Source organism: Colias eurytheme, chromosome 16 (genome assembly GCF_061535395.1).
Source record: "Colias eurytheme isolate Ceu_HAF_F1 chromosome 16, ilColEury1 Martin Lab GWU primary, whole genome shotgun sequence".
Lineage (NCBI taxonomy): Eukaryota > Metazoa > Arthropoda > Insecta > Lepidoptera > Pieridae > Colias > Colias eurytheme.
This window is the reverse complement of record NC_142995.1, coordinates 3,052,904-3,072,845: the sequence shown is the minus strand read 5'-3', so window position 1 is coordinate 3,072,845 and position 19,942 is coordinate 3,052,904. Positions and strand designations below refer to the sequence as shown.

The 19,942-nt window shown below is 34.6% G+C and overlaps 4 protein-coding genes across 4 annotated transcripts in view; 2 read left to right on the top strand and 2 right to left on the bottom strand.

The window, feature by feature from the left end:
- The first annotated feature begins 1,305 nt into the window (after positions 1-1,305).
- On the top strand, positions 1,306-3,481 carry LOC149901651 (uncharacterized). The gene is made up of 5 exons (XM_090111312.1): positions 1,306-1,414; positions 1,815-1,924; positions 2,301-2,446; positions 2,970-3,084; positions 3,347-3,481. Exons 1-5 carry the CDS (start codon positions 1,306-1,308, stop codon positions 3,479-3,481), a joined length of 615 nt encoding a protein of 204 aa, XP_089967438.1.
- Positions 3,482-3,780: 299 nt separating this feature from the next.
- On the bottom strand, positions 3,781-7,569 carry LOC149901650 (protein sneaky-like). Its single transcript, XM_090111150.1, is given in 10 exon segments — positions 3,781-3,935; positions 4,574-4,851; positions 5,105-5,310; positions 5,502-5,717; positions 5,910-6,161; positions 6,249-6,368; positions 6,448-6,691; positions 6,802-6,942; positions 7,077-7,248; positions 7,506-7,569. Coding segments are annotated over 10 exon segments (1,848 nt in total).
- A 1,054-nt stretch (positions 7,570-8,623) lies between these two features.
- Positions 8,624-16,234, bottom strand: Usp14 (ubiquitin specific protease 14). Its single transcript, XM_090111040.1, has 11 exons — positions 16,090-16,234; positions 15,520-15,698; positions 15,223-15,330; positions 14,796-14,910; positions 13,823-14,069; positions 13,332-13,488; positions 13,144-13,209; positions 12,413-12,595; positions 12,048-12,156; positions 10,250-10,429; positions 8,624-9,837 (listed from the first exon to the last, which is right to left on the bottom strand). The coding sequence occupies exons 1-11, from the start codon at positions 16,103-16,105 to the stop codon at positions 9,710-9,712; spliced, it is 1,488 nt and encodes a 495-aa protein (XP_089967166.1). The 5' UTR covers positions 16,106-16,234; the 3' UTR covers positions 8,624-9,709.
- Positions 16,235-18,454: 2,220 nt separating this feature from the next.
- The window catches only part of Rab23 (RAS oncogene family member Rab23), a 32,696-nt gene continuing 31,208 nt past the window's right edge, over positions 18,455-19,942 (top strand). The window contains exon 1 of the mRNA XM_090111024.1: positions 18,455-18,599. The gene's annotated coding sequence lies outside the window, so the exon portion shown is untranslated. The remainder of the gene's footprint in view (positions 18,600-19,942) is intronic.

Genomic DNA, 19,942 nt, shown 5'->3' with positions numbered 1-19,942 from the left:
TTAGAAGTCTGTTGTCTACTAGATTAAGCAGAATTCTTACTCGTAATTACTTCACTTAAATTAAGCGTCCAATAATCGAGGCAAAATTTTTGTTGAAACGAAGTCGACAACAGTCTTTTTCTTTTATAATTATGTATATCTTACGTTACTCTCCTGTAATATTGTTGAAAGAAGACTGATATTTTATAAATGTTCCTATATTTTAATTTAGAATAATTTACTGCCTACCATATTTCATTTATTTTTTAACCCTTCGGTAATGAACGTTACTTTGACTCTTGTAATCTTATCAATTGTGCATGACGCTATATTATGTCATGGATTTTTTGAAAATTTTAATGCAATTTTGTATGGAAATTAATCAAGTGATTGATAAATAATGGTGTTTTATTTTAATCCCTTCATAACTCTTTTAAGTTTACTTGTGCATTGGCTTAAATTTAAAGCCTTAAATCAATTGATTAATGCATAGAATCACTTACTTACTTAATATCCTAAGGCCCCTAGCTGGGGCAAAGGGCGTCAACAGTACTCCGCCATGCGTGTCGATTTTGGGCAGCTCGTTTTATCTCGCTCCAGCACCTTCCAGTTGCTAACAAGATGCAGGGCGAAAGGCGAATTCTGCGCCTATAACTCAGAATCACTCACCAGGGAGGATACTCGAAACTAAACCGATCACACCACCTTATTAAGTTCTCAGTAATGGGTAGACCTATAAATCAATAATAATTAACCTACGTACACCTACCAGATAAATTGTCTCGCCTACGCGTATGCTCTACAGTTCCAAACATGCTTATAAAAAGCGAAAAAATTATTGTTATGACTCATGTATGACTATAACCATAATGCAAAGGCATCTTAATATATAAATCGCAAGAGTGACTGATCTATCAACGCACAGCCTAAACTACTGGACCGCTTTGGCTGAAATTTGGCATGCGGATAAGATAAATCATCCGCTAAAAAGGTTTCTTATACCTACATTCTTAGCTCTAAATGGGTGAAAGTTTGAGAAATTTTATTTTGACCACGCGGGCGAAGCTGCGGGCAACAGCTATACAGTAGATATTGGATTTATTTAATTATTAATATTGAGACCATAGAGTTATACATGGCATTAAAAATTAAAATAACATGTTTGTTTATGTTTTGATGTTATAGTCAAAATAAGTCCATGCCTAAATCTAATCAATATCTATCTATCAGTGAAATATAGTACACAGAAGGAATTATAGTAAAATCGAACATTCAATACGTATAATAGCATCTATTGAGTACTAAAAACTAGCTAAGAATAGTAAAATGGGTCACCATGTGAGTGCATTGTTCTCTAGTCTCGGGAGGTTTTTCGAGTATCCCGTAAAGAGGAAACCCATATGCTTTTACAGACAAGAGGACTTCACTGCTACGGGTAATTTTGTGGATACAATTCTACTGAGACGAATGTAGATAGGTTGAAATGCTATTCATGATCGTGATCAATTTTTAAAGTATTATTTTATTCGTTGTAAACCAAAGGCCTATAAAAATATATAATATGGTCAGCTGCGTTTTCCAAATCCTTTGGCTCGCAAATAAAAGTGAGATTCCATTAATAGAATGGCCAATTATAGACATTAAACCATTTCATGAAATGCGACTATTTCACGAAATTATCAATCATTTCATGAAATGAGCAAATCTACGATATGGCCACGACATATCCCCAAGTTATATTTCCCATATATTCCGACGCACTTACAATGAGTGATTGCCATAAAACACATTGCACACACCCTATAAGTTTTCTAATATAAATAAATAAAAAAAAGGTGAGCCGCAGAAAAAAGCTACAGAGATACAGAAAACCACGAAAACTGACTATGATAAATTGGTAGAGCTCTTTTATAAGCGACTGGCTGAGCAACGACAGTACAATCAAGTAAGAAGAATGATTTGTTTCTATAAACTACAATAGTAGTTACGAATATTATATTTTATAGGAATGAATTCGAATTTAGATCATAAGATATCATAGGGAGAGCCTAGCAGAGTATGCTCTACACTACACTATATACCTACTCTACTACGTCTACGGTCTAAACTCTACACTAGCAGGCTATTATACCAACCTTGTGTTTTGTGATTTTGCATATTGTTAATTAATGTAATATCTTAACTCCATATCTATCACTTGATCACCATTGTGAACGTAGCAGGTAACAGACCCCACAGTTGCTACAGCTAGGCTAACGGTAATCATTAAAAATCCTTAAATAATTAAATTACACGTTAAAACTGTAACGTTGTATCTACAGGAAATGAAAGAACAAGATCGTAGATGGAGCATGCAAAAGGTGGTAGAGAGATTTCCGGGCTGGAACGAAGTGACAATCGCCAATCTGCACAGCCTCTTTTTGCTTTTCGACAACCAATCGAACGGAATGCTCGGTTTTGATGATTTGTTAGTTTAATTACAGATGAACATATATTAAGGCTAAAGATCAAAATCATAATGCATAATTAATGCAGAAATACTAACAAAATATTAGCACCAAGAATATACATTTTCGCAGTCATCTTGCCAGTTGCTACCTACAGCATATAAGTCGACTACCATTTAATTGTTAGACCGTTCAAGGAGGTTGTTCTATTTGTTTTACATTCCACTGTTCGATCTATGGACACTGTTATAAATTAGAATACAAGTAGACGATTTTTTTAATGTTATTTAAATACTAGCTTTCCGCCCGCGGCTTTGCCCGCGCAGTCAAAGAAAAACCCGCATAGTTCCCGTTCCCGTGGGATTTCCGTGATAAAACCTATCCTATGTCCCGGGGTAAAAAGTAGCCTATGTCCTTTCTCGGGTATCAAAATATCTCTATACAAAATTTCATGCAAATTGGTTCAGTAGTTATGGCGTGATTGAGTAACAGACAGACAGACAGAGTTACTTTCGCATTTATAATATTAAGTATGGATTTTAGCTGCGCAGTTTTAGAGAGTTTGGGAGATGAGACTTCTATGGAAGTACGAAAAGAAAAATTCAATGCTGCTGACACGGATGTAGACGGGTGGATCACTTACGATGATTTTTTGTCGGTAATATATATTTAATTATTATGTATACTTACATCATATAATTTGTTTAGCTAAGTTATAAGTTGTTTACGGATTGTGTATGAACACTATAATAGATATAATATGACGTATAATATTTTAAGTGAGACGCGATCAATCTGATTTGTTAATCCACGTAACATATCGTATTTATAACTACATACTAATATATTCTTCTACCCTTTCCTTTATTATCTGCATATCATAAATCGCCTTATCTTTTTTGAAATTTTATTTTCCTTAGTTGGTGTACAACTTCAGTCCTCAAGAAGATGGCCAATTGACTGGACTGGCTCAACTCTGTAATGATGTGGCTGATAATATACAATTTGTAAGCAATTTGACTGTAGGCGAACAACTAGAATATGGCTTGTTCTAAAATAACTAATGTTCTATGTTAATGTTTGGAATTAATAAAAAATATTTTTTTAAATACGAATTTTATTTGAAAACAAAACCTTATGTCCCCTAATAAAAGATAAACCGAATAGGTACCTACCTACATACCTATAATAAGATAATTTAGCCGTTACACTTGCAATTTTTTTCTAGCCATGAGCATTTCAAAGTCAAACACACAATATTAAAATATGAAATCGTTAAAACCTAGGTACCAATATGTCCAAAATAAATAAAACCACATTCATGTCACACATACATTTATTATCATCAATACAATTAGTATCTAGGTGGTCTATCATCACTCAAGGAGTCCACATCACTAAGCTCATTCAGAGCGGGATCGCAGGCGAGGCAGCTGCTGCCAATGTCCTTCCAACACTCGTCACAGTATAGGAAAGGGCATTTGACGTTTTCGCACGAGTGCCATGAATCTGAAATGTTTTCTGCTGAAAAAATTGTATGGAATTGCTGAATAAAATGTCGCTTGCGCTTAGATTATGTTAAAACTAGCTTTCCGCCCGCGGCTTCGCCCGCGTTTTCAACGAAAAACCCGCATAGTTCCCGTTCCCGTGAGATTTCCGGGATAAAACCTATCCTATGTGTTAATCCAAGTAACCCTCTATATGTGTGCTTAATTTCATTGTAATCGGTTCAGTAGTTTTTACGTGAAAGAGTAACAAACATCCATACATCCATACTTACAAACTTTCGCCTTTATAATAGTAGTAGGATTAGAGTGAGTTATATTGAAATCGATAAAGTATTAAAGGTTACTAGCTAGCTTCTCTTATTCTTGCATGATCTCTTACTCTTCTCACTATGTTTTTGCAAGCAATGTATCTATTTACCTAATGTTGTGATGAGACAAATAAACTTATATTTTATTTATTTATTATTTACTATTCTTGTGACGTCTTCAACGTCTCTTATTTAAAAAGGGATTTAAAATATGACTCCTTATATGATATAAAGTTTACGTGACTAAAATTTATTGTATTTCCGCTTTAATATACTCAATCAATTAATTCAGTTAAGTACCTTATTTGAAAAATAACATAATTAAAAAAACACTACTAACGATTTCGTAATCTGTGCCATGGTTCAGTCTCCTCACAAATGAGACATTTCATTCTAGCATGAGGTAAAGCGCCAAGCCAACCCAAAATATGAGGAAATTTCATCCTCAGGCTCAAAAGGTTCTCCCCAGAGAGGTAATGTGCTCGGACTGCTTGCACTGCCTTTCTGCGTAACGTCTTTTGCATTTTCAAACGTTTCTTCAAAATATCGTTGTACAGATGCATTATTCTTTGCTTTTCTCTATGAGGATAGAAGTAACTGCAGATTAATCTGAAATTGTTCCCATTTATTAAAATTCAGATTACGTAACTAAATGAAAATACGAAATGAATACGATATAAAAATGTTATGACGATTAAAAGGTGCTTCTAGAAGAAGTCTTATTGAATAAATAAATGTTTGAGTTTAAAAATAGCATGCCTAAAAAGTTGAAAATATAATCAAGATAGTTATCACTCAAAATAATTATTCGTGATATTTTACCAGTTACATAATCTCTTGAAAACATAAACTTTGAACTAACCGTCTCAATCTGAGTGTGTAAGGGTTCGTAAACAATAGCAAAAGAATCCAAAGATATCCGCCGTATATTTTGACGTAAAATAGGGCCGGAATAGCGCGCGGCTGCGGAAGACATTCTTCATTCGTTATTGACGTTTTTACGTTGATAGATTTTAGTTCATCTACCAATTTCCGCAACATGTCTGCGACGAAGCCTGCACCTTCCACCTAAACCGACCAAAACATTTAACAAAATGTATTATAATGGACTTACTAAGTACGACAAATATCATTGTCAGTCAATGCCATAAGTAATAAAAAAAACCTTATTTTCAATAAATTGTTACTATTGAGAAACACACGTTCATAAGCCTATTTGTGTTGGTATAACAAATCTGAAATCATTCTAAAACAGTTACCTCCATCTCCACGTCTCCCAATCCATTAACAGGTTCGTTATCAACAGCATACTGTCTCACAACATCAAGTGCTTCATAGAACAATCTGTCCAGCATCACAAAGGTTGTTGCTGTGATCGCTTCCAGCGTAACTTTTAGTATTTGTGTGAACAACTTGCTACGTTCTGATGGAATATAGGAAGTGGAATACACGTCAATATATCTGTTCCTCTCCATCTAAAATTGTATTTACAGATAATCTTGCGTAGATTTTCCTAGATACAGCTATTATTTGATCTTACCAAATTTTAATCGCGATCCTATCAACACATAATAATACTACAAAAATGAGAGCTAACAAAATTAAAAAAAATGTAATCCCTTAATATGTCTGCCCAATTGCCCATAAGTTATAGAGTAGATAGAGACCTTTTTCAGAGGTAAAAGTGTACACTGAAGTTTCCTACGACGCCTTTGATCAATCCTTTTGAAGTAACCAGTAATGTAAACATTATCATAATTTATACTCGTCAAATAAAGATCGTGATAACTTTGTGCGGATATGAGCAGTCGTAAGAAAAGGAGAGCTAAGCATATATGAACCCCCAGCACCACTATTTTCACTATATTGTATTTTTCTTCAAATGCCTGTAGAACTTTGAGGCTTGTTTCCTTAGCATCCTGAAAATGTTATCATGTCTTTGGTATTAAGATTACCCATATAAATACATTTTTTCCAATTTTCTATAGTTTCTTAGCTCTACGTACCTGATAATTCTTCACTTTCCTCTCAATAGTTTCTAGAACGTTTACTTCTGTTAAATTTGAAATTATTTTAGTAGAAGTATTCTTAAGATAATGATAGCTTTCTCCAAGTCGAGGATTGAACTGCAATACAAATTTAATGTTACCGTTGTCATTTGTCGTGCAGTTAAAGGACTGTACCTAAATGTATTCTCAAAATCACCTGTTCTTCGTGACACACGGAGTGTCCAACAAAAGGTCTAATATTGCAGATATTGTGAAGCATCAAAGGCCAGCACAGTGCTCCAGCGTATATAGGGATACTATCATAACACATATTAAAAGAAGAAGAGAAAATCTCCATGCAATATAAAACTGCACTAGACATTTGCCTCTCGCAGCGATATTCCATTTTTTTCGCGTAGTTTTTCTCATAAAACATTATTTCTGTATCATTTGGCAATATTCTAAAAAGATTTTGTTACATTAATAATTGAGGAATACGTTTTTGTTTGTTTTTAATTGCCTAAACACAAGGAAAACTAAGTAGCTAGGCTACAATTTTTTTTAAACTAACTTATATTTTTCTTCGAGATAATCCGAGTGATGTTTGAACTCGAACATGTCGTCTACGAGATCGTTTGTTGGTTTTGTCTTGAGAATTTCATATGTATTCTCCATTTCTATCTCTATTGGCCTCACTACTTTTCTAATTGATCTGTAAAATACAATCTTACAACTCAGCTAGGTGTTTAATATATTAAAAGGCGCCCATTCATATAATCGCTTCCTCTGTTTGGAATAAGTATTATTAAAGTCCAAAAAGAAAATAGCCTTAACAGTTTTACGAACCTCAACGTACCTTTGAATTCACCAATTTCCGTCTTCATACTTAAAAGAGCTCGTCTAACAGGAGTCGCAATGAAAGAGTATCTAAGTTTCGTGAGATTGAAAGAGAGCTGAGTGCTGCAGGCAAACACACGAACAAACTCTTTGGCATTCAGTGCCATATTTGTTATTGGGCCTAGGGAGTGCAAATATCTATAGATATAATTATATTATAGCACTTACGTGCAAATAAAAAGAAATCCGTACATTTTTTGTTACTTTGCAAACTACATAATATTATTATGTTTTGTAGGAAATTTGAATTTGTAACGGTTTTTCTAGAAACGCGGTTTATCAGAAGTAGGTAATGTTTAAATATACCGATATTTGTATATTCTATATTGTATGAATTATTTATACCTTTTTTACATCTCAAATAACAAAATAAATTACCGGCCACTACGTAAGTGAGAACCACCGCCTTCAATATCCCGCGACCAGCCTTGCCGCAGTACATAGGAAGAAGCAACAGACTAATACTTCGTATTTGTATAGATGTAGCGTTTCCTAAACCTAAAAATACATATGGTACATTTACACATTTGTGCGTGATACGAGGCGAATAATGAACCCGAAATACGAATGTGTAAAAGTACTATTAGAATGTATCAGATCCATGATTGTCTTTTTTTAACTAGATGGTGCAGTCAGCACAAAATAATAGTGCTAACGTAGGCACTATCATGTATCAAATGGTATGGTACTTGGTACTATGGTATAGCTTGACCGCAACCGCTGTACCGCGCGCAGTAAGTGCGGTGAGGCGGGGACAGGGTAAGAAAGAGCACGAGTTATAAGTAAGAAAGAAACGGAACGGTCGGCACTCTCCCCCGCCCCGCCGCGCACATACCTATACAGCAGTACAGCCACTGCGGTCAAGCTATAGCTACTATCGCGATTATAGAAAAGTCACACTAACCTAATAATAAACTTAAAATTAACCCAATGGGATACCCGATATCATCAGGCAAAATATCCTTTAATAAAAAACGATAGTAAAGTTGTCCAAGACAAAATCCTGCTATGAAGGCTAAGCACCATTTCAATTTGCGTCTTCTATGGCTATCCGAAAATATTAGACAATTTAAACATGGGCATAAATAACGCAATAATCCTTTGGAAAAATACTCTAATCGCTCAAACAGGACCATTTTTGGCTGCCAATAAATTAATATTTAATGTCAATATCTTTCTGACAAAAATGTTTTTTCAGTACGAAGATGTATGACTATGGTCTGACAGTTCAATTAGAAATCGTAAACAATATAATATCTGTACCTATCTTTTTAATCTGTAAAAGTATTATAGAAAAGAAGATTGCTTTGAGAATGAAGATATGGGCGTGATCGAGGCGTGATGTTTACAAGCACAATTTACAAGTATAGGTATAGGTTAGGTAATTTACCAGATTATGAACAAATATTTTACTTTATTACTATAATATAACAGCCAATAACAGCCGATATAAGCAATAACTTAGAGCAATAAGATAAAAAATAAAAGAATCATAATATTTAATAAGAAATTTATTTTCGGTTGAAGTTTAGTCTTATAAAATTCAAATATCCAATACATTTGTAATATGAAAACTTGAGAACAGTCGACAATTATTGTAGGCAATCGGAAGGTAATGAATCGAGGCATTTTAAATGCAATTTTAATAAATAAAATAAAATATATACATATTAATCTTACTAAACACTGACCAATGACTCAATTGTCTTATGAATGCAATAAATAAAATTTGTTAGCAATTTTAAAAAGAAGTCGTGTTTGTATGATTGGAGCTTACAATAAAAATGCAAAATGTAAGAAATTATAATAAATATAATATGGCAAAACAGTTTCGTTGTTATTTTATTCATTTTGTGCAACTATTCGTAAACAAAAATACGAAATTCTTAGAAAACAGGCGCTAAGTGCGCGAATTTTATGAGTAAACTGTAAAGTATTATATTGCCAATTTTTATTTTATTGAAATCGAATGCATCATTGAATTAATTGCCGCAATGGACAGTATACATGTAAATGCCTTAATTTTAAATATTTCTAAATTAGTCTTATATTTTATTCGCAAAGAAATGACGTATTTTCAATATTAAATCTATTTATTGCTTTTTAACACTGAATTAATAATTTATAACAATATTCAACAGATTTTTCATTACAACCGATGCACGATGTCATCGCATGCAATCGAAGAAGGCATCATAAAGGCTGTGACAAATGCACAATGCAATATGAAATCGTCAAGCGGTTTTATTAATAAAAAGCCATTTTATTATAATTCTTGTATGAAATATCATGTCGTTTTTATTTTAGTTTTATTTTTCCACATTTTTTGATGCGAAATCTTTGACGCAAAATAAACAACGAGACTTACAATCACGCACAAAAATAACATAAACTCTGCCTACGCGTCTATTTAGCAGAGTTTTTCTACCGAGCGTATACGTGACTTTGAACCTTACTGCGACGAAATAAGGTGATAATTTGAATGTTTTATTTCAGTGCTCAGATATTATTTGACCTTTTAATAGACCATGAGTCTAGTTGTTTATAGTACGTCAATGCAAAAAGTTCCCATTTTTAGCAGTCTACGCGAGCGCAGTGGGCGGGTCACCGGCCGTGTCTTCTGTGACTTCAGTGACCATGGGTTCATCTTCATCGGGGATTTCTAACACTTTTGGTCCGTATAGCAAGAGGTATGCACAGTGCCAGTCACCTGGGAGCAAATACGATTTATATGAGTCGGATTGTTAAGTACAGATTATTTAATAATATTATCATTTAATAATATATATAGCCATATAGCCATATATAGCCATAGCCAATTTATCGAGGAAGGCTATACGCTATATATCATTACGCTAAGACGAACCTGAGCGGAGCCAAGCGGGTGAAACCGCGAAGCGCAGCTAGTTACTTATATTTCTATAGCGAGTAATTATTTAATAATCACCTTACCCTTCCACTTCCCTTTACACCCGACTGCTATATTTCTTTGTAGATAGGTTTTAGGTATTTTTTCTAACTTATCTCCTCTTCTCTATAAAGTCGTCGCACTCCACGTAGTGCCCGGAGACGAGCGGCTACACACACCTCTACACACAACACACATGTACACACACACACACCTCCGCCGCTCAGCTTCAGCACCTCCTCCTCGGTGACGGGCGTGACCGCGTCGTCGTCGCAGCGCAGCCAGCCGGCCCCGCGCGCGACCCACGCCACGTAGTGCCCGGAGGACGACGAGCGGCCGCGGTGCGTGAGCACCGCCTGCAAGCGGTAGTAGCCGCTGTTGTTGCTGCCGATGTCTGTTAAGGCAATCATAGATAAAAAGACGTGTGGCACTCGGAAACTGCGTGAAATGTTAGTCACTGGAACTTCTAATGTATGGAGGCGGGCGTTGGCACCTGTGCCACAGCTTTTTTAAGCTTTTATAGGTGCCATCGTTCATAAAGTTTTTGTATTGTGTGTTTTTATTGTTCCAAATAAAGAATTATGAATTTTGAATTTTGAAGGGCCGATATAAATTCACAAAGGCCGATAATAATCGGTCCCCAGGGCCGAAACTGTCAACCATGCGGATGACACCATCAGAGGCGGCTCGCCCTAAGGAGCGCTGGTGCAGTGAACTCCCATAAATAATTATAATAAAATCATACTCCTTAATTTCATTATTAATATTAATTATTACTATTTAAAATCAATCGTAATCGTAAAAAACTACTGTCAATACCAATGAATATATCCATAATTCCATCATTCCATACACCTGCATAATACTGTATTATACAGTAACGCGCGAAGCGGAGCGCTCACGATTGCGCTCCAATGAAAAAATATTTATTACATTTCCTAATACGAAATCCAATAGGAGTGAAAGAGAGGGTTTGCCAGTGCCCTGCGCGCGTGAAACAGAAGATTTTCTATGGAAAAATAGCAAAATTCGGAGCGCCGCTCCCGCAAACGTTGCCGGTTCGTTTTTACCGCCGCGCCTGGGCGCCCGTACACAGGACAGCGATGTTGCCACTCTCTATATTATAAACACTCGACTCTCGAGTCAACTTCAATGCACGCGCGCGAATGCAAATTCGGGAATTTTCTAATTAAAATCATAAGATACGTGTTGAAATAGTCTGTAGTTATCAGTATTACTTGTGAGTGTGAAAATGAACAATTATAATGTGGCGTTCATTAAAAAGTGTGTTAAAACGTTACAAATTCGGCTTGAATTGAAAGCTAAGGGACTGCCACGGCCTGAACTTGACCTTACGCAAAAATGTACGACAAAAACGAAAACATATACGTGTGTTTAAATCCGAACAATATTATGTGAAAACACCGTGGTTGTATGGTTGTGATGAAAGCAACAAAGTGTTTTATTTCAAGTGAACACCCATAAAATTTTGTCACGAGCCGCCTCTGGACACCATCCCGGGCACCGCAGCGCGCCCGCACACATCGCACTCGTCACACGCACCAAATTTCATGACGTCATCCGCGCTAGCTTGTGGAATCAGTATACCTACAGGATTTTATGGAGATGCTGATCGTTCGGCGCGGCGCGTCATGGCAAAAACCGTCACGTCATGGAGTAAGGCGACGATTTTGTTATGTTTGAATCTTCCCAAAGAAGTTTCACTTCTGACACTAAACGCAAAGGCAAGGCAAGGGCAAAAACGCTCTTTTTTTCTATTCGTTAATACAAGAATTGTAGTCGTTACTATCATTAATTAGCCATCCCTACGAGCTTCATCTGAATTAAACGAAAAATTTAAAGTATATCACTCAAGAATAATGATGCCTTATACTGGGGAAATAATTTTAAAAAACAGAAAAATTATAAATAGAATCGATCTATTTCAGCGTAATTTATTTTTTTAATTTTTTAATAGAAATAATTAATTATATTTTAATAGTGCCACTCACCGTCTTCAAACCAGTACGGCATTATTTTCTTTTTCCTGACGTTCTGATTGTCACCTTGGTTTTTGTTACGCGCGGCAAGAGACGTTTCCACGGATGCATCTTCAAGTTCCTGTAAAACAATCACAATATTATTTTTAATTTAATTTAAAATAAATAGTCTCAAGTGTAATTATAATTGTTCAAGAGATATTTTCGGAATAACAATTTTTTATTAATATTATTTTGCTCAATGAATACACCATTATTAAGTTTTTGTTGTTAAACTTTTCACTTAGAGAACGTAACATATTTTTATATGTTACGTACTCTAAGTGAAAAGTGGAACAAACCTATACTGTATTAGAAAAACGCATTCAAATATGTACCTTAAACTTATTCCGCATAGGAGTCAGTCTCTCTTGCAGTTCCGGCGAGCAGAGTTCATACACATCTAAGTCCAGAGGGAATTTAACATCTTTGAGTATTTTCGCATTAATCGACTCCTTCTCTTTGTAGTAGAACCTCACGAATTGCACTGTCAAGTACGCTGGTAGACGACTTATTTTGCTCTGAAAATAAATAACAATGTATGTAAAAAATATGATAATAAATTTCTGTTACAACTTACAAGTAAGCTTCACTCGCGTCAATCGAAATTATCCCCAATCCTAAACTTTACCAAATTTCATAAAGATCTGATCTGACCATTTTTAGTTTAAAGCCGCCTTAATAAGCGACTAAGCAAAATTTGGCTCACAAAACGTGACTCAACATCTAAACAACGTACAGCAACGTCGTACACAACAGTGCGCGACGTTGCCAAATGGCACGCGACGGTTCCAGCTTGCGCGACGTTGCCACCTGGCGCGCAATAAGTCAGAAGGTAGTAGAGCGTACACAATAAAATTTGTAAACAAAAGTTTCACGATAATTTTCAATCTGATGAACGTCATGTTGTACAACATGTTGTGCGCCAAATTTTTTCTGTGGAAACGTCATTTTAGAGGAATAAATTGCTTGGAAGTTGCAAATTGCAATGATTATGATCGATACAGAAATTTTGTTAAGGCAAAATTTTAAAATTAAATAAATTCCTAATAGTTTCTGTAATACTCACTGTTTTCGTATAAACAGCATCCCTTCCCAGTGTCTGTGACAGTTTCGTGATTTGTTCTGACATTTTCTGTAAAAATAAAAAATGTTACCTAACAAAAAGCAAACTGTAGGAGCAGGAGATAAGTAATATATTTTTTCATTATAAAGAAAACCTGAACAGGATGAAAACTATAAACTAAATCCACTCACAGATCTTAACCCAGACTGCAGATACTTGACATCTTGCGAGATAAAACAGGACAGTTGTAGGAAAGACTCAGACGATTTGGTTGGTGGCTCGTCCGCTTCACTACACACTAGTTCCACGTCGAGGGTGCCGCCGAAATATTTCTCGATGAATGATTTGCTGTAGACAAATTTTTAGTATTAGCTGTCTATCAACGACATACTTGCTAAAGAGTTGGCTACTTTATATTATTTATTAATTAATTTAATGTACACGCCTGTATATTGATACATTATGAAAGTATGCACAAAATTTAGTAGGTACATAATACATATTATGTCCCTGTAAGTAAATTGAGTATATCTATGTAATATTATGACTATTCATAATAAAATGAAACATATTATTCTATTATAATTATTGTATTACATCACATTGTGCTTTTATTCATTAATTCTTTATAATAAATCATACTACAGCAACATTCTCACACACACAATCACATATAACATACCTCTCTGGTGCGGGCATGGGCAGCCTCATCCTCAGCGCTCTAACAATCTCCGTCCAACATTCCGAAGCATCCTGCTGCGCTAGATGCCCATCGGAGCCCCACTCAGCGAGTCTTGGTGCTGCATCGTGAAGCGCTTGCAGCAGACGTGCAGCGGCTGCAGCACATGAACCAGCGCCACCCCCGTCTAATGCTCGCACTGTGTCGCTCAGCGCTGATGTTAGACTACCAGCAGTTCCGCCTCCAGAAGCTGTGCATACAATTTCATGTTTTATTCATGTGATAATATAGAAAGCATAGATTTTGAACCAGTTTCAATGATATTTAAATTCTGATTATATGTATTCACATTTATGTAATCACAAATGTTTTATCCGCGTTGCCCCACTTCAATTGGTCTTAGAGTGATGATATATAGATTTCCTCGGTAAATTACTGAAATAATTTTTTATACTGGATCTGTAAATCCTGAGATTAGCGCATTCAACCAAAAAAACAAACACTTCAGCTTTAAAGTATCTAGTTATTAATATTACAAAAACACAAAAAAAATATTAAATTTTTTACTGTTACAAATAGATTATTATACATTTGACCTTTTGCCGCTTACAGAGGTGATTGGATGAGCAATACATCTAAAAGACATCCTTGAGATTTATTTACAAATATTATCTGGCATAAGTGAAGTCCCGTGTCCCCTAGTGGGGTAAGCGGCAGATGTATTATGCATACATCTGATCAATTTTTTTTAGGGAGAAGTAGGTGATCAGCCTTCTGTGCCCTGCCAGACCGAGACATTTTTTTTTTCTTTGTCTCCACCGGGAATCAACCCAGGACCCCTCGGTTCTACGCTCACGCGTCAACCACTGAACCAAGGAGGCGGTCAGGTCATGGTCTGGCATAGCATAGCAATTTTTAAGCTTTAGTTCATTTCGTATACATAATAAACATTCATTTAAATCAATAAGTAACTTACATTGGTCATAATTGAGTAAGGCATTTCTAAGTTCTGGGACTGTCTTAAGGCACTGTACTGTTGCATTCATGTAGCATGTGTTGCCTAAATTGACCAGACCCTCTGGTAGATCAAGCTGCAAAAAAATGAGATTGTCAATTGGCAAATATTCTCCTCAATTGTTATATTATATTTAATCTGCGTTGGTTGTGTAATACAAATAAAAAAAAAATATTGTGGTAAACGTTTTTTTGTAATGTTGTTTATTAACTATAATAACAAATATGAAAATATTCAAATTATGCCACTATAGAAGTGTGCATGCAAACATATTGCAAGTTGATAGAACATAAATAGTCTATCATATTTTTAAACATGTATATTTGTTATTCTGTTGCCAAACACCATATTTATACAGCAACATTTATCTTTTTATTTAGTTACTTACAGCAGTAGCCAGCTCTGACTCATTCATGTCCTCCACAAATTTGGTTTTTTCCACTGGCGCGGAGGGCACATCTTCCTCTTTGCTGCCCATAACCAGCACTAAGGCATTCTAAAACAATCATTAGACATATATCAGATAAAGGCACTTCCTGCTATCTGTCCGCTATATGATTGATCAAATCAATATAAAATATGCATTGGATTTTGATGTGGTTTCTATTTATAACATTAATTTTTCCAATTGGAATACACCAATAAGTATTACTTTTTCATGTCTTTATAAAAACAGCATACTCACATTGGTAAGTTTAAAGTTTGCCCAAGAATCATCTCGTAAGGTGACACCTTTGCAAACTACTTTTTGTCTTTCAGGTTGTACGCCAGTTAAGGCAAAAATTTGTGCCTTGAACACAACTGGATCGTCATCTGTGTTGACTTCCACACCAGGGAATGTCTCCTTACCCCATTTTACTTTTACTGTTGAAAGAAAGAAATAAATTACTCGCGATTTTAAACTATGTTTGTATAGTCCAAACCGTAATTCAATCATTTGATGGATTATACTTCAAGCAAAATGAATATATTCTAGAAATAAAAAGCATCTTTCTGCGAATCAACAAAGCCGGCATTTTATTCGTGAAGTCATCCTTGACATTATTTTTGCTCTAGAAGAAACTCGTTATGCCTATTTATGATTTAAATGAAACAAATAATCAGCACTGCTTGGAACCCTTCGAAGCATCTACTTTGTTCCTAAGAATAAAACAAAAGTTCTAAAAGTGTTTCTTGTATTTAGAAACATCTTTCTAACCTAGAAAATACTAAAGTGATTAAGCAAATTTGTTATTTCGAAAGCAAAATCACTCACCAGACACCTTAGGCATGGTTTATGTTTCTTAAAATTGCTTTTTATTTGAAGAAAACAGAAAGTCCAACAATGTAAACTTATATTTTGAAAGTCACGATTTACTTGATTTGCAAGTTGACAGACGTCACAAGCGAAATCAGCAGTTTAAAAAGTTTGCCAACAACTGCGTTCGAATACTCGTATCAATTTATGCACAAAATCATCAACACAAAGTACCTAATCATCGAATAAATTATAAATAATAACTTCAAACCATCTTATAACTAATTTAAAGCATGTAATAATATTTTTATGATGCTGTATCAAAAATTTCAAGGAGCAAAGATTAGTATTTTGGTGAATAAAAAATATAATCGGAAAGTACTAAGATAAGATTGTAAAAATTATTTTGCCATCATAAAACTACACCTCACTCTGAGCCTCACTCAACTCATTAGTAATATTATATACCTAGTGCTATTTATATTGCACGCCTCATAAGCGAAGCGTTGAGGTGGGTACTACTGTCACTTCGCGCAAAACATCTGATTTTTCGAACTTAAAATGTCTTTATGTATCATAAATTGCACTTGTAAGATAATACATACACACACATATTAAGAAAAAACACTATTTTTAACGTTCATGATATTTTTGATGTAATTTTTGTTATTTAAACTAGTTAAAAAACAGTTTAAAAAAGTTATGTCTTGGACGTCCGTGTGTCTGTATATGTGCGGAGGATTTTCTTGTTAACACGATAGCGACCGAAATACTTTACTAATCGAGTCTTTTTTTTTCTCTTACGCTTGAGTATGCTCAGGAATAGAACCCTTTCATTTTTCAGGGTCTGATTCGATGTGGTTTAATTGTTATTAAATAAACAAAAATAATAATTAATAAATAATTATTAAAAAAAATTATGAGGCGTGCACTTTTGGATTTTCCAAACTATATTTTTATCTCTGTTCAATATGGGCGAAGAAGCTAGTAAGATAATAAATAGGAACATTACATTATGATCTCACCTCATATTAAGATCTCATGCACACCCAATGTGCACACCCACGCATTTTCATCAAAAGAAGGAATTGTTTTGTAACAATTCTCATCGCTGCTTCGCTCCTATTAATTATAGTCTTGGAAGATCTAATTTGTTTTCAGTTATTGTTTTCATCCAAGTATAGACAAATCAACGAAACAAAAATGATTCAAATTCGTTCAGCAGTTCGTGAGGTAAATAGATTTCTGAGGTACCTAGTTACCTACTAGGTTATATTTGTCTATGGTACCTATAAGTATACAATTAATTACATTTCGCTCAGTTATTTTCAAACTTATAAAAAATCACAGTGCAATCAAATACAAACTAGCAAAGTATTTTGTTATTCCCAAGGTTCTATGTTACAAATTTGGAAATAGATTATGTTAAATAGCCGTAAAAGCGTAACAAACGGACAGAGTAACTTTCCCATTTATAATATGTAGAGGCGAAACTTAACAAATTTTTCATAAGGATATTGAAAAATATTACCTACGCCTGGTACGAAATATGCGCAAATAACCTAATACAATTTTACTGTTTTCTAAAGGAGTGAATAGTGATATCAATAGAATGCTACAAATAAAAATAATACTATAAAAAATGTAAATCAATATTTTATACGCTTTATTAGCGTGATAATAAATTATATTTTGTTGTACTAACAATTTAAGTAGTATTAAATCTAATAGTACTATACCTACATACTAAAAACTAGACCGTATTGAATGATACAAAATACAAAATATACATATTATGAAACTGTAATTATTTTTATTATCAAAAATGAGAATAACCAGGAAATGAGCTTTGGTAAATATTTTTCAGGAAAGCTCTAATTTAAAAGAAGTAGGTATATTTTGTTGTATATCTATACCAATATTATAAAGCTGAAGTTGTTTTTTTTGTTTGTTTGAACGCGCTAATCTCGGGAACTACTGTTCCGATTTGAAAAATTATTTCGGTGTTAGATAGCTCATTTATCGAGGAAGGCTATAGGCTATAGTAGGTATATCATCACGCTACGACCAACAGCAATGGAGCCACGCGGGTGAAACCGCGCGGAGCAGCTAGTTATTGATAATAAACATTATTAGTCAGGTGTTAATCAAACTTACATCGATTCAATAACAGCAATGATGGTAACTAACAGTTACATTACGAAACATAAAGGAAAGCTTTATAATTAGTTTAGAGGCAGATCCCCAAGCTGCGTTCGTTCGATGAACTTTCGCGACGAAGCCTGTGGCCACAGATTATACAGGGCCTGAGGTTGCGCGCGCGACGCCCGCAGGCTGTAACCACTACATTGAAGTTTGAACATTCACACGCCATGCGCATGCGCATGCCGCTAGTCAGTTTCCACACTAATTTAAGAAAGTGAGCACGTACTTAACTTTTGTGTGTGTTATTTTATAAATTGTGTAAAGTTGTGTTGTGTCGTGTGTGTGGATTGTTACGGCATGGTGCATCCGTACCAAAGCTTTAAGTAAGTTCGCGAACTTTAGCGGACCATTTTTAATTATGCATGTGAGATTCTTGGTGACTGATGATTTCTTTATATTTTATTGGCAATTATTGTTGAGTTTCCAATTATTATGAAGGTTCACAAGTGTTCGGTCTTTTGTGAAGCAATTAAGTATACATTTTTAATTTAATTTATAAGTTGTACTAGGTAATCAACGTCCGCTTCGCTAGGTTTTCAAAACAGCGTTTAATGTACCTATTGATTAGGAATAATTATTATTTTAGTAGTTAGATCATTTAGAAACTAGAAAACGCGGTATTAGCACTATTCCTAGCTAATACGTATATATCGGCACCTTCTAATGCATTTAACATTTTGTTCTCCATTACCTTTTGGATTGTATAATATAAAACGGCAAACGCTGTACCCCGCATTACCGCCGCGGGCAAAAGCAAGTAGGTAAGTAGTAGCACTGCAAAGTATCATCAAAATCGACAGATTTTTACTGAACGCAGTAGTTTTTGCGTGAAAGAGGTACAAATATACAGCACATAACACATTTTTTCAAACTTTCGCGCGTAGGAAGTACGGTCGAAATTCATATTACCTATGCGAATTTCAGAAAGTATATCTAATATTATGATTATTGCACCAAATACCAATAATTATTAACGAAAATATCAAACACGAATTACTTAATTTTTACTTATGGATCTTCATTCCCAAAATTCCAAATTAATTAGCATTGTTAATTAGTGGAAGTTTTTTCTAGGTAGGTATGTCATGAGTACTGACAAAGAATATAATTAATCTGTAAGAGCTTTATGTCACAGAAATCAGAATACGTCTGCGTCTTAATAGTAGCTACTATAATAGTAGCTATAACCACACTATAACCACAGTCCACAGCTATAACGCTGTTTATGTACTGTATCGATTAAATATCAACACAATTAGATACCTATTATGAGTAGGTACCTACCTGCCTACATAAAATTATTTTCTTAGCTGGGTAGGTACGTACGAGGTCAGAGCCAAAGCTAGATAAATAACAAATACAATATCATTTTCTCATTACTTTTTAGAAGCAATGATTAGCATCAAACAAGAAGCATAATATTCGTTATAAACGCACATTATGTTCATTAAAATCATAAAATATGATCTCGATCTCTGATGAGGGATCTCGAAAAAAGGACAATAGCTTCAAATAGCTTGTGAGCTTTTAAATACCTAACCATATATTATGTATTGTGTTTTCCAGTTTCATAGAGCCTCATTGACAATGATTGTTGGGAATATAAAAGTCTCTAAAATATGAAAAAATTGGTATACTTACAAAAAGCGAACACTTCAAAAATGTA

Bases quoted from the DNA above. Each gene is read 5' to 3' on its own strand.
- LOC149901651 (XM_090111312.1), top strand. From the start codon at position 1,306: ATGGGTCACCATGTGAGTGCATTGTTCTCTAGTCTCGGGAGGTTTTTC. The intron at 2,447-2,969 runs GTTAGTTTAATT...TATGGATTTTAG, and splicing joins ATGCTCGGTTTTGATGATTT to CTGCGCAGTTTTAGAGAGTT. The intron at 3,085-3,346 runs GTAATATATATT...TATTTTCCTTAG, and splicing joins CTTACGATGATTTTTTGTCG to TTGGTGTACAACTTCAGTCC.
- Usp14 (XM_090111040.1), bottom strand. The intron at 15,331-15,519 runs GTGAGTATGCTG...TGATTGTTTTAG, and splicing joins CAAACTTTAAACTTACCAAT to AATGCCTTAGTGCTGGTTAT. The intron at 13,489-13,822 runs GTATGTTATATG...ATTTGTCTACAG, and splicing joins CCCATGCCCGCACCAGAGAG to CAAATCATTCATCGAGAAAT.